General features: G+C 36.5%; 1 protein-coding gene across 1 annotated transcript in view; it reads left to right on the forward strand.

Moving 5' to 3' along the window:
* LOC134806097 (scavenger receptor class B member 1-like) overlaps positions 1-13110 on the forward strand; it is a 29750-nt gene extending 16640 nt beyond the window's left edge. Inside the window, exons 4-11 of the mRNA XM_063779368.1 lie at positions 253-400; positions 6371-6574; positions 6957-7081; positions 7186-7347; positions 8325-8431; positions 10962-11080; positions 11835-11960; positions 12745-13110. Coding sequence (XP_063635438.1) covers positions 253-400; positions 6371-6574; positions 6957-7081; positions 7186-7347; positions 8325-8431; positions 10962-11080; positions 11835-11960; positions 12745-13071 — 1318 coding nt within the window. The 3' untranslated portion in view covers positions 13072-13110. The remainder of the gene's footprint in view (positions 1-252; positions 401-6370; positions 6575-6956; positions 7082-7185; positions 7348-8324; positions 8432-10961; positions 11081-11834; positions 11961-12744) is intronic.

Genomic DNA, 13110 nt, shown 5'->3' on the forward strand with positions numbered 1-13110 from the left:
TTTGCTAAATCGTCGGGAAATTAATTGATTATTTAATTGATAATTATTGCGAATCATGATAAATTACATTTTAATTTAACATACAGGAGCACAATTATTAATCTTAATGTCACGGAACATATTGTTAATGAATAAATAAGAATTTTAATGATACAAAATTAAAGTAATAAATAATTTATGACTACATCAAAGTGCGTAAAAATATATTCAATACTACAACTAGCGTTTACCTAATTGATCGTATTTTTGCAGAGAACTGCGGACAAACGAGAACATCACCGTCAACGACGCGGAAGGAACCGTCACCATAATGCCGAAGATCGTGCTGAAGTTCCTCCCAGAAGAATCCATCGGCCACACCAAGAATGTCAACTTATTCATACCTAACATCGCTCTAATTGTAAGTAGTTTTTTTAAAGTACCTACTAACTAATAGCATAGCCTTTTGTTAGTTCTAGAAGAGGAGTATAGAAAAGGTCGTGCCCCGAATTTGCCAGCTACATGAACTAGATGGCAAAGTTCAATGTGACACCTATGCTTTTGCTTTCTGGTACAATAGATACAGATGTAGTGCATAATTGTTTTCCATCGTATTTTCTCGGAAAAGTTCGTATTTGTCATCCTACTTCAGTAAACCTCAGTACTTTTTGTACTGGGACTAACTAAAATAACCTGACACGTTCGTACGTTTCCGTGAAAATACGATGGAATACAAATATTCACTATGTAAATCTGTCACTGAATTGTCAAACGTCCATTTCTGTCCCGTAATCATAGACATTCAGTCCGGTGGGTCAGTCGTTATCTTGTTTTCTAGTACATAATATATGTATCTACCTACCCAGGACAGAGTATCGCATTTATCGGAATTTGGCCATGACTTCTTGATATCTCTTCTTGTGTTAATAACCTGTTTGACGTCTGTTCATATAATTCTTGTCTATAACTGTATCTAGTATGCAATAATTGCAAATAGTTGGTAGCAATCTTGATCTTCATTTGATTCTTCTATTGAATATTTTTTGCAAATAATCGATTTAACTGGGTTACATTTAGTAAGTAGTTTATTATCTGGTTTTAGTTATACCTACTTATTTAAATTGCTAACTCTAAATGGCAAAGTTATCTGTGATACCTAAGAACTGTTCTGTTCTGTACCTACATATATTTAATATAATATACATTTTAACTGGGTTGCGAGCACACTTATTAGGGTTATGTTTTCTACATGTATCTTCTGCCTATGTGAGATTCTTTATAACCACTAAAGCCCCTTCTTCTTCTTCTTATTCTCTTCTCGGAAAACATCTTCATTCGTTTTAATGGTTGAGATATCTCTCGATTTATCAGAACCTGTTATATATTTTTGATGGGAATGGTGGGTGTAAAACCATAGATGGTAAGGTAGGTACTTTTTTTATCATATTGCAAGAGTAAGCTTTATTTGAAAGTGACCTAGCAAGCCAGATTCTATCAAATTTCCTGTTTCTGAACTACCTCCATTTGGCTCCTTCTTTTATCGATCGGGCGCGAAGCGTCTCCGTTTCAGCTTGCGCAACAATGCTTTAACAACAACAACAAGGCTGGGGACCTACCGCGAACCACGTTCGACGTGTTGCCTCTCTGTCGCACTTATAAATTCGTACGTAAGTGTGACAGGGAGGCAACACGTCGAACGTGGTTCGCGGTAGGCCCTCTGTTCTCCTCTACAGGTCGCTTTTCACGACCGATTCTCATAAAATTTTCCGTACCTCTAGTGTAAATTCTTAGCGTGAAGTGACGTACACGTTTGCGTTAGGTGTCATTTTGTATGGGATTTTGAGTTTCCAAAACGTTCCGCTTGGTGCGCTGTTCAAAATCCCGTACAAACGCGAACGCGCGTCACGCTATCGTTCAGTCATGTTCGATAACTTTTTGTTTTTTGTCGATTCAGTATTTGATAATGGTAGTCCTGAGGTCTGTAGCACAAAGAGCTACCGTAAAACGGGGTGAGTAGGTTTCGCGGGGAGAGGTGGGTTATGAATGGGGAGAGAAGGTTTGAGAGGGGGGTGAGAAGGGATTTTAAGGCTACTGCTACAAAAATAATGTATTCCAATTTAAAATGGTGCTATAGTAATACGCATAATAAAAGAAAATCGATCCAACAATCTTTCAAAATCACCTTTGTATGAAAACCCCTCTCACCCCAAATACGAGGCACTACGGGGTGAGGTGGGTTTTCCTCTTTATCGTCAAAGTTATGAAATGGAACTAAGTACCCAAAATAAAATAAAAACTAAAATACAAACGTCCGGAACACTTATTATATACACCATTCAGTTTTCATATGTAAAAAAAAATGTTATCGAGGTTTGAATTTCAGTTTTGACCCTACTCACCCCATTTTACGGTACTAGTAAGCATCTTTGGCTCCGTGTGACGAAACTCAAATGCGCAATTAGGCAGTTTAACCTCGCTGTAAACAAACCTTCCTTGATTGCCGTTAGTTCCTCCATTAACAAGTTTTAGTCAATAATTTCCATCGAAGATAAACATCAGTGTTTACCTACTATCTTGACCCGACAGAAAGTCATGTTTACGATGACACTGCCCAAGGCTATACAAATAAATATCAGATATATTTGAAATTAAAATTCTATGAAAATTATGTATAATTTGCCTTAGGCTGGTTTTAGTATCACGCTGACCGTCCGTGCGGATCGCTCCGCACCGCCAAATTGTATGAGAAAGCTGTCTGCGCGGACGGTCGTGCGCGCGGACCCGTCAGCTTTACTCTAAAACGCACCGTGAACTTAATACATATTGGTCCGGTGCGGAGCGAACGGTCCGCGTGACACTAAAACCAGCCTTAGTTGCTAAGAGTAGGAAGACCTACAGCATAGATTGGACCCGGGGAGCCGACCCTTTGCCCCCCCCCCCTTTTTGGGGAGTAGGTACGGTACGATCTCGTGGCTATCGGGCCAAGTCAAGTTCGAAAAAATAATAAATTTTGTAAAGCTTTAATCTCGGAAACTATTAGATCTACAGAGACAGTAGTCTCGTATTGTAGAAAGTTTAGTCTACTTTAAAAACCGGGCAAGTGCGAGTCGGACTCGCGCACGAAGGGTTCCGTACCATAATGCAAAAAACAACAAAAATAAAAAACGGTCACCCATCCAAGTACTGACCCCGCCCGACGTTGCTTAACTTCGGTCAAAAATCACGTTTGTTATATGGGAGGCCCACTTAAATGTTTATTTTATTCTGTTTTTAGTATTTGTTGTTATAGCGGCAACAAAAATACATCATCTGTGAAAATTTCAACTGTCTAGCTATCACGGTTCGTGAGATACAGCCTGGTGACAGACAGACGGACGGACGGACGGACGGACAGCGGAGTCTTAGTAATAGGGTCCCGTTTTACCCTTTGGGTACGGAACCCTAAAAACGCTCTGCTCTGAGAAGGTACTATGAAAAACTAGTCGGTTTTTTAGGGTTATAATCGCCCAAATCTAAAAATTTTTGATTCGATTTTTGACAAAGTTACGTTCAGCGCTCGAGGTCACATTTACTACTTTTATTCATTGAGCCAACATTATAAACAAGTCTGCACAAAATTAGAACTACCGGATTTGAGACAAACGAAGGGTAGTTACAAAGGTGACAAAGTTACTGGATTATTTACCCACTCCCCCCGCTCCGTGCATCTGCGCCAGCTACCGGACGCTTCACCTTAAGAGCCAACGGGAGTCATTTCTCCATACAAACGTACTCCTCGTTTTCCTCCGTGGTTTTTGAAGCTAGAGCAATGATTTTTTCAACACAGATTAATATTGTCAATATCTGTGTCGGAACGTTTTGCTTTTTTTGATATTTTTGTTTTTTAAGGCGCTAGAGCCCTTCAAAAATGGCCAAAATGGCCTAATTGACTATGCCGTAATGAGAGGCGTGGCATTCAAAACTGATATCAATTAGCCAAAAAAGCAAAACGGTCCGACACAGATAATTTCATAATCATTTAGATTTCCAAATTTGGTTACGATTGGTTAAGTTTTGGAGGAGGAAACAGAGGAGTACGAAACCTCAATTTTTGAGATTTTTACGCAGGATTTTTCGCCTTGTCCTTATCGCACTACTTTTAGGTGCCGCTTCCGTTAGCGAGACGGGTATATTTACCTAAAATATTTAAAACTCAGCTCCTGTTTCGTCTTAAGGGCTGATTTAGAATTTTAGATGGCGCGCAAACTCGCCTAATTGCCTAGGTAATAAGGGTGACAACGTTTTGGCTAAAATACCAATATCTCAGCTGTGCAATGGAATTCCGCTTGGTGCCCATAGAACAAAATGAAGTACATAGATTTACCTATCTAATGACCTTACTCTCATTTCTGTTGGCGTTGGGTCCAGGCTCCATACAAAGTTGCCATGGTCCTTAGCATTTTTGGTGCAGCGGAGTGGTGTTAACGGAATTGGTATAGATAATTCCAATTGAAATGGTAAATTAAGGTTAATATTAACGTAATTAACGCTAATTAATCATTGGGGTTGAAATTATTTATGAGTACCAATTCCGTTAACACCACTCCGCTGCACCGAAAATGCTATACAATTTACGATGTCTGCATATTATAGATTTTCTATTATTATTGTTCATTTATTGATTTTAATTTAGTTTACATTGCTAAAGAAGAAAGCAGAATATTTGTTTTCGTTACGATAGCTCTATATGAGTGATCTATTTGTATTATTTTTTAACTGCTGATTAAATAATAAATAGGTTGTGAATACGAGGCCTTTGCCCAGCAGTGGGACACTAAACCAGGCTAACAAAAAAAATGAATACGACACAAAAGTCTTGACCTTTTAGATAATTCCTCGTCTTAAAATATTCTTTATCGGTCATTGCCTTTGGAAATAACTGTATTTCTGGTGAATAGATTGGTCCGTGTAAGAGTATAAGACAATTACACAATATTCATTGAATTTAAAATCATATTGTTCCATATAGTCCACTCTGATCCCTGTAATATTTACTTTTAAACGTTTAATTAGTCATAATATTAAGATAACGAGGATAAATACAAAAGCGACTAAGTGGAATATAATTATTTATACAGATTAATTAAATATGCACCGTGGTTATTAAGGGATACAAAAAAAAGCCATATAAATCGTTATGAACAAAAAAAAATAGTTTTTTGAACTTTGTTAAGCTTTCCCTCATAAATACTAAGTACCTTAGTACCTTATTTTTGTTTGTTTTCATTTAAACTTCTAGTCAATCTCCGTAATTAGGCTAAAATATCTCAGTAACGACTTAGGCAAGTTAATCACAATAAAGTGAACGGTTAACCAAACCCTTAATTAGACAAATCGGGCGACTTATGTAATTAAATGTAATCACGTAACATTGGTAATAGTTGGTAATAGAGCTAGCGCAAGGAGAACGCGTTGGAAGGGCCTGGCCGTGAAGGACTAGGTTTGGTAACTGAATATTTTAGTCTAGGTTTGGTCTAGATTCTAGCGCATTTGAAGGAAGTTATATTACATAGATGTTTAAGAATCTATAAAGTACTAAGTAAATATGCGTATTCTGGCTGTGGTTGCTTCACAACTATGGTTTATCAATGTTGCAATTCATTAAAAATCAGGGTTGACAAAAGTATCTACCGTAAGGAACCCTAAACTTAAGTCCGCAGCGAGCTCGTTTCTCCATACAAACGTAGTTTACGCTCTCACTTTAAAACGACTAGCTAGATTATTCTGAAACTTTGTACTTACAATAGGATAAGGTATATTTATGCCTCTAATTTGTTTATGTAGCTTCAGATAGCATAGTTATAAAAATACAGCGATTTTTTTTTTTTTTTTTTACTGTTAATAACATTTATTTACATACAATATATATACAGTGGTACTACTAAACGAAATTAATAACTAGCTTAAATCTAAAATAGGCCCTTGAGGCATTGTACCAAGGATGCTGGCGGCATTTCCTCGCTGTATCGCAATGCTGATACGTTTTAATACAAAACTTGTTTTGCTCTATTTCGTTCATTTTATAAACTGAAGCTATATAAAAGAATTACATGCATAGATATGTACCTCATGTATGGCACATACTATGGTATTGTGCAAAGTTTTTACAATCCAACACGTAGCTATAAAATGAGAACGAAACTCCGTTTGTACGGGAAGGTGAAATTCGACCGAACTTGCTGCAAACTCTTAACCGTTTTTGTCCAACTTTGTCCAAGTAAAATAATATTTTTACCAAAAACATATACCTCCTCTTCCTGCAAGGATTATATGTATACCTCTATTCAATTCACAATAAATGAGCTGTATAAATAATTTTAATAAATCGCCTAAATCACTTTAATTTCTCCAGGCCATCAGCACGGTAGCAGCCGACCATTTGCCCTACCTCGCAAACAGCGGCCTCTTCCTGTCCGCCAAGACCATGGGCTCCAAGCTGTTCACCAACATGAATGTGCACGAGTTCTTCTGGGGCTTCAAGGACCCCGTGGTCACTGTTGCGCATCAACTGTTCCCGGGCTGGATTGATTTTGACTCCATTGGATTGTTGGATCGGGTAAGTTTATCTTCCTGTTTCATTGTTCTTTTGACAAATGAATGGGGTTCGTAACAACAACAACAAAATAAGAAGTAAATCATGCAGTGGAAGCATTGAGGCAGGGTACGTGACGCTATTTTTGTAACACTTCTGATAAAGAAGCCGATATTTGGCATGATAACGTATGTTAAGTACTTACCTACAGTAAGCTTTAAATTCAGCGGTAAGTATATAATAGGTAGGTACACCTACATATTTCTGCAGTTCATCTAGATATATATGTAGTTAACATAATATATGCGTCGCGTCCCCAACAGACGATTTTGTGAAATGCCCCAGTGGATTGCAATTCTGAATTAGTTGGTGTTCTTTTACTAAATCTAATGGAATGTTATTACAGTTCTACGCCGAGACCCCAACGAAAGTGGTGCTTGAATTGAAAGACGAGGCCAGACGTTACTCCATCAACTCTTGGGGCGGCTCAGGAGGCATCCCACAGCAGGGTTACACGGACTTGAATACCAGGTAATTTGATACTAGGTGTAGTTATTCAGGTAATTCTGAAAAGTTAGGTACATAATTCTAAAACTTATTGAGTGTGTAAATAAAATAATATTATTTATTTTCAGTACTCTTTGCAACCGTATAAAGGGATCGTACGAGGGTATGATGATCTCGCCCCACATGACGAGAGACAAGGTCATTCCGTTGTACAGACGGCAAGCCTGCAGGATCTTCCCTCTCACTTACGTCAAGGACATGAAAGGATACAACGGACTCGATTATTTTAGGTAAATACTTGATGAATTGATGATACATTTAGGCCTATTCGAACGTACACTGACGTTACAATGATAGTTATCGTGCGTCTCGCCCGTGCCACGCGCCATGTGCGCCTAGATGTACGGACAATGTACGAGCAAAATGCATGATAAGTGTATGACGTTAGTTAGATGTCATTCTGATATCAGTGAACGTTCGAATTGACCTGTTTAACAGTGGCGTCGCTATAATGGCAAAAAAGCCCTAGAGGGGTTCGAATTTCTCCGCGATGCCATAAGCACCAAGTCCCATTCGATAAATTTGTCTGGGACCTCAGTTAGTAACTATAGGTACGTCACTGTACTTATACATAGGTACACTTTTTAACTTATTTTTAAAATAAATTAAGAAACCCTTATAAAAGGGACTTTACTCATGATAAATACTTAAGCAGACATAACAAAATCTGGAGCACTCAATCACTATATTGTACTCGTAATGTGTGAAATACATAATAAGCAGGTAATTCATATTGTTGATACGTGGTAAAATATAAGAAGTGGCTGCTTTGAGCTACTTATACATTTAATGCAAACACGAAAAGTAAAAATGGGTCTAGTATACCTCCTTGAGGAAGAAGTATTTTTCTATGTGTAAAATTGTTTATCTTGTAAAATGCCTCTTTAAAATCAGACTTGTTTCTGATAGATTCAAGTAATATAAATTTATTATCGTCCACAGCTTATATGATGGTTGCAATTGTATCGTCTATAGCAGCGGTCGGCAACCATTTAGCAGCAAAGGGCCACATAGATAGTACCTATTTAACGAAGTTGACGCGGCCGGCACTTTGTTAATATTTATTAATTAAAAATTTAAATATTACATTAAATATTACATAGGTTGTCACTCTCGCACTTACATTAGAAAGCATCAACGATGACATATGATAAAAGCGTAACCATCCTTAGCTTTTGGTTAAAAATTTTGTCATTTTTTTTTTCAGATATGAGGTGGCCAAAGATGCTTTCAGTCGAAGCTCGGCCTTCGCTTGCAACTGCACTTCAAACTGCTTGCCTGAAGGATTCGTCGATATCAGCGGCTGCTACTATGGTATGTTCTTGTTGTTTATTATTATTTATTATTTTTCTTCAAATTAACATTCATATTCGTGTTCATTTATTATTATTATTCCTACGAATTCTTATTCGAATAATGATTTTATTCTTGAATGCCCAACACTGAGTATTTTTAAGGCGGGGTTGATTGTAACAGGGGGCAATAGTAACTATATAGAAAGTACCATTGTTGAATAAATCGTTACTTTGTTAGTTTTTAGTATACATTGTTGTCAAATTAGAATACTGTGAGTAATCAGTGGCTGTGGTTTTGATCGTTAAACTATATTATTGTTACTTAGTGAGATATTAATAGTAATGTCTGTTCAAAGTAACCACTGATCTCAATTAGTGTTATTAAATATTCTCATTTTTAAGACTGATGTAACTGAAAATATTGATTACAGTTAAGCTCTAAAATAATATTCATTTAGTTAGTATTGGATTTGTCATGTATTTTCAGGTTGTCATAGTATTCAGTTTCTTCCTTATTTGAACCCGTCGGGAGTTATTTAGTATTTTCTTTTATGAATTTATGTATTATATTACCTACTATTAAAATACATATTATAATTATATATTAAAACGAAACTTAATTGCATATTCCATAGGTAAAACTCTACGGATATCGACCTTTTAGCTTTTTGTATCCGTTATTGGAAAAATAATTATGCACATATTTTTAATAAAAAGAGAAAATAAACTAGCATGTCTCAAAAGCTGGATCTAGACGAAATACTCGACCGCGAACGTCATTCGTTAGAATTAGAATATAATAATGGCGGGTGTCATAAATTATGGCCGCGGCCAAAACAGGCACTCGCGCGCATGGCGACACGGCCAATTGTCGCGTTGTCAAATTGAGGTCGTTATTGGTATGGAGTTGGCATAGTAGGGACATGGTGATCCTGTCGGCGGGTAATTAAAACTGTCCAAGTGCGTGTCGGGCCACGCATCACAATAGAGAATTCCGTATCTTCATACGATATACAAAACCATATTTTTAAGACGGCACATTTTCCCAGCATTTACGTCCTTTTAAAAAGAAGAAAAGTTGTTTTGGAAAAAAGTCATTAACCGATCATGTTTTTGAACAATTTTCGTGGAAAGTATGTAACTACATATTATGTTATATTTTCTTAACACGTTGATATTTACAGATTTTTTTACTTTTTCTTACATGTAGGTTTTGCCATTTTTGCTACGGAACCCTAGAAACGTGTGGGTATTTTTTCTAAATGTATACTATATGTGTATACTATTCTAAATGTGTAATACTTCGGCAAAATGTTTTTCAAGAGTTCTTGTCGCCCTTGCTGTTTGTTGTTTTCAGAAATGAACTTTGGACGCTTCAGTAATTAAAATATGTTTTGCATATATGATATGTTGATAAATGATAATCTACGTGAAGCTAGTAAAATAAAATATAAACCGTTGAAATTTATGTTATGGGCGTGTTAAGAATTAATTACAAGTAAATGCCGAAATACCTGTTATTTGAATAATTTTTGCGTACCTTGACGTCATGAACGCCGGGTCCTTGCCTACTTCCCACAGCTTAAATTAATCTTAAGAGATTTGATAAACAAATACTAAATAAATAGATAAAATCAGTGGTTGGTATGTACCATTTTTCTGGTTATTACGTAATATCATGCGATTTATCATTTGATGATCTGTATCAATAAATCTTCGAAACTGGATTTGTGTTATAGCTTTTTATTACAGACTTTTTATTAATTAGATTTTCACTAACACGTTAATCACAATTTTTATTGACTAAATCAAACTGCTATGCAAATATGTGTTTTATGTTGTGACAATGAAAGAAAAAGGATTATTTTATATGACGTGATACGTAAATTAAATTTTCAATTTGATTTTAAGGGTTCCGTATACAATAAGGTACAAAAGGAACCCTTATGGTGTTTATCAAGCAAACTACTTGTTTCCAAAAGTCTTTGTAAGTCGTGACCTTTTTAATTTTATCTTTTTCCTCCAGTTATATGTATCACGATCCTTGGCGAATTTATTCTGATCGTTTTTGTATTTCCTAAATTCTTTACCTATCCCCATATTATGGAGCAAAAAAAGAACATTTTAAAATGTACCTTCTGATAATTAAGATGAGTATAAGTTTAAGAAGATATTCCTTTTCCGTGACCTAAATGCCTAAATTAACCAGAAATATAGTAGTTTTTAATTTTTTATTTATTTATGTGAGCCTAGAGTGTCCCACTGCTGGGCAAAGTCCTCCCTCCTCCCTTTCCACGTATCCCGGTCTTGACCCGTCTCCCACCAGTTCCTGTCAAAGGCGTCGAGGTCATCTCGCCAATACCGTCGAGGTTTGCCGCGACCTCGGGTTCGATTTTGTGGGGCCCAATTAGTCGTTGATTTAGCCCACAAGTCAATTTAATTTTAGTTTATAATTTTTTGTTTTTACTTATTACTTGTTATTGCTGTAAATTTAAACTTTAAACTTTGTTAGATGATAAAATATATCACAAATAATATTTTTGTTGTAGGTTTCCCGATAGCGTTATCCAAGCCTCACTTCTTGGACGTAGATCCGGTGCAAGCTAGCTACTACACAGGCATGAACCCAGACCCTGAAAAACACACCACCAAAATTGATGTCGAACCAGTAAGTATCGATATAAGGACTAAGTAAGCTAGAGTCAGGTCAAGCTAACACTGCAGCAATTTTGATAGCACAAAGTGTGCAAATTTTATTTTAAACCTCAAACTACTATGAAATTAAATATGTATATTATACCGGGTCACTCACGTTTATAAAGTCGAAAGTGTCTCACGGAAGTTTTGTTATTAAATTTTTTTGTTATAATGAAATTATGACGTTTCAACAAACACTTGCACAATCTGTGCTATCAAAATCGCTGCAGCGCTAGCTTGGCCTGACTCTCTTCTTCTTCTTCTTCTTCCTGGCGTTATCCCGGCATTTTATCTTGGCCTGACTCTTTAAACCTTTTACTTATATGTATATGTGATGGCCAAAACGTGGGTTTAAACCTCAGTTATGCTGTATAGAGCAGAAGAAAAAATCTCGAAAATAATTTAGAAAGTTGACTGGAAATTTGGTTTGTAACAAACCGTCTGCCGACCATACAGTAGTTACTTTGTAAACATTTGCTCGTATATATATTTGACAGTTCTTCATGGCATGAAAGGTGGCGCCATATTTAGGTGCTTCTACAAAGAAATAATCTCAAATACAAAACCTCTCTCGAATAGATCAACGCTAAAAAGAGGAAAAGTAAGTAGGTTAGGTAGCTAAAAATACGAAGAATAGATTACAATTTCTTTTTTCATTTTTGGTGATTGAGATCCCTTATGTAACTCTCATTTTCCAATACTAATTCTCACTTTTTTTATTACAGATCCTGGGCGTCCCTCTATCCTTCTATTCAAAGATTCAAGTGAATATGGCGGTACGCACCTCGCCTGCAAACCCCCTCACCAGCCCGCTCAAAGATAAGGTGCTACCCCTGGTGTGGCTGCAAATGGTAAGAATGCTTTTATGTTAAAGGCAAAATAGAAAAATTTACCATTTGTGGCAAGAATATTACATACGACTTTTAAAAACACCGGTTAGACTGCTTTTAACCAACCTGCCTAGCCTAGAAAACTTAACAGAAGCGTGCGAATCTTTCCATTGGTACACGCGTTAGGGAAGCGTTTAGCCATAATCAGTATCTACAGAAGAATCCAGAGTCCCAAGTTATATTGATAATTGATGATGACTCCCTGGTGGAAGAAGTAAACCATACTAATTTTTTTCAAGCAGATACGTTAGCGCGCGATACTATATTTTTTTTATATAAAAAAATAAAAAAATATTTTAGAATAAGATAAGATAAGATAAAATTGATTTCATTGAAAAATATCCAAAAATTAAAACAATCATAATACGCTTAAATAGTTACTTAAATATTATAAATGTACAATCATGGTTTAGAAAAGCAAATATAAAATAAAAGATCTCGTAAGCAAAAATTTTAACTGGCTCTAACATAATATTTAACATCAATACCTAAACTAAGTAACTTAATACTTGTATCTTAATGTATTTGTAACTGTATCAGAATGCACTTAATGTTTTCCTTGTTCTGTCAGTTTTTAAATAATAGTTTCTAATTACAAGTGTGATCTGTGTATATAGATAGAAATATGTCTATGTTTATAGAGAAATATGTCTACACTGCATGTATGCATGACATGCAGTTTAGACAGTTTAGAGTTTAGATATGTCTCTATAAACACAATTCTTACCCCAACTATCTTCCGCAGTACTGCAAGGAACCCCCGCCAGAAGTCATCCAGCTACTCCGCCTGCGTCTGATCATCGCTCCCCCTTTGGTCATCACCATCGAAGTCTTTCTGTTCCTCATCGGCTTCTTCCTCGGCGTCCTAGGTGCTTACCGCCTCTTGAGGCCCAAGTACAAGCTCAAGGAAGTCAGACAGGACTCCAAGGTCGTCAGGAGAAGTAGTATCAGGAGGACTAGTCTTATTATTAATATTGCTGAGAACAAATGCTTCAGGGGGGACGATGAGACTGAGGCTGTCGCGCTTCTTGGGGATCCTCAGGAGCTGCAGGAGTTTATAAGTCGTTCGTGAAGATTTAGAAGGTCCAAAATGAGAGTGTAGAAAAAGTAA

This window comes from Cydia splendana, chromosome 2, assembly GCF_910591565.1.
Source record: "Cydia splendana chromosome 2, ilCydSple1.2, whole genome shotgun sequence".
NCBI classification, from domain to species: domain Eukaryota; kingdom Metazoa; phylum Arthropoda; class Insecta; order Lepidoptera; family Tortricidae; genus Cydia; species Cydia splendana.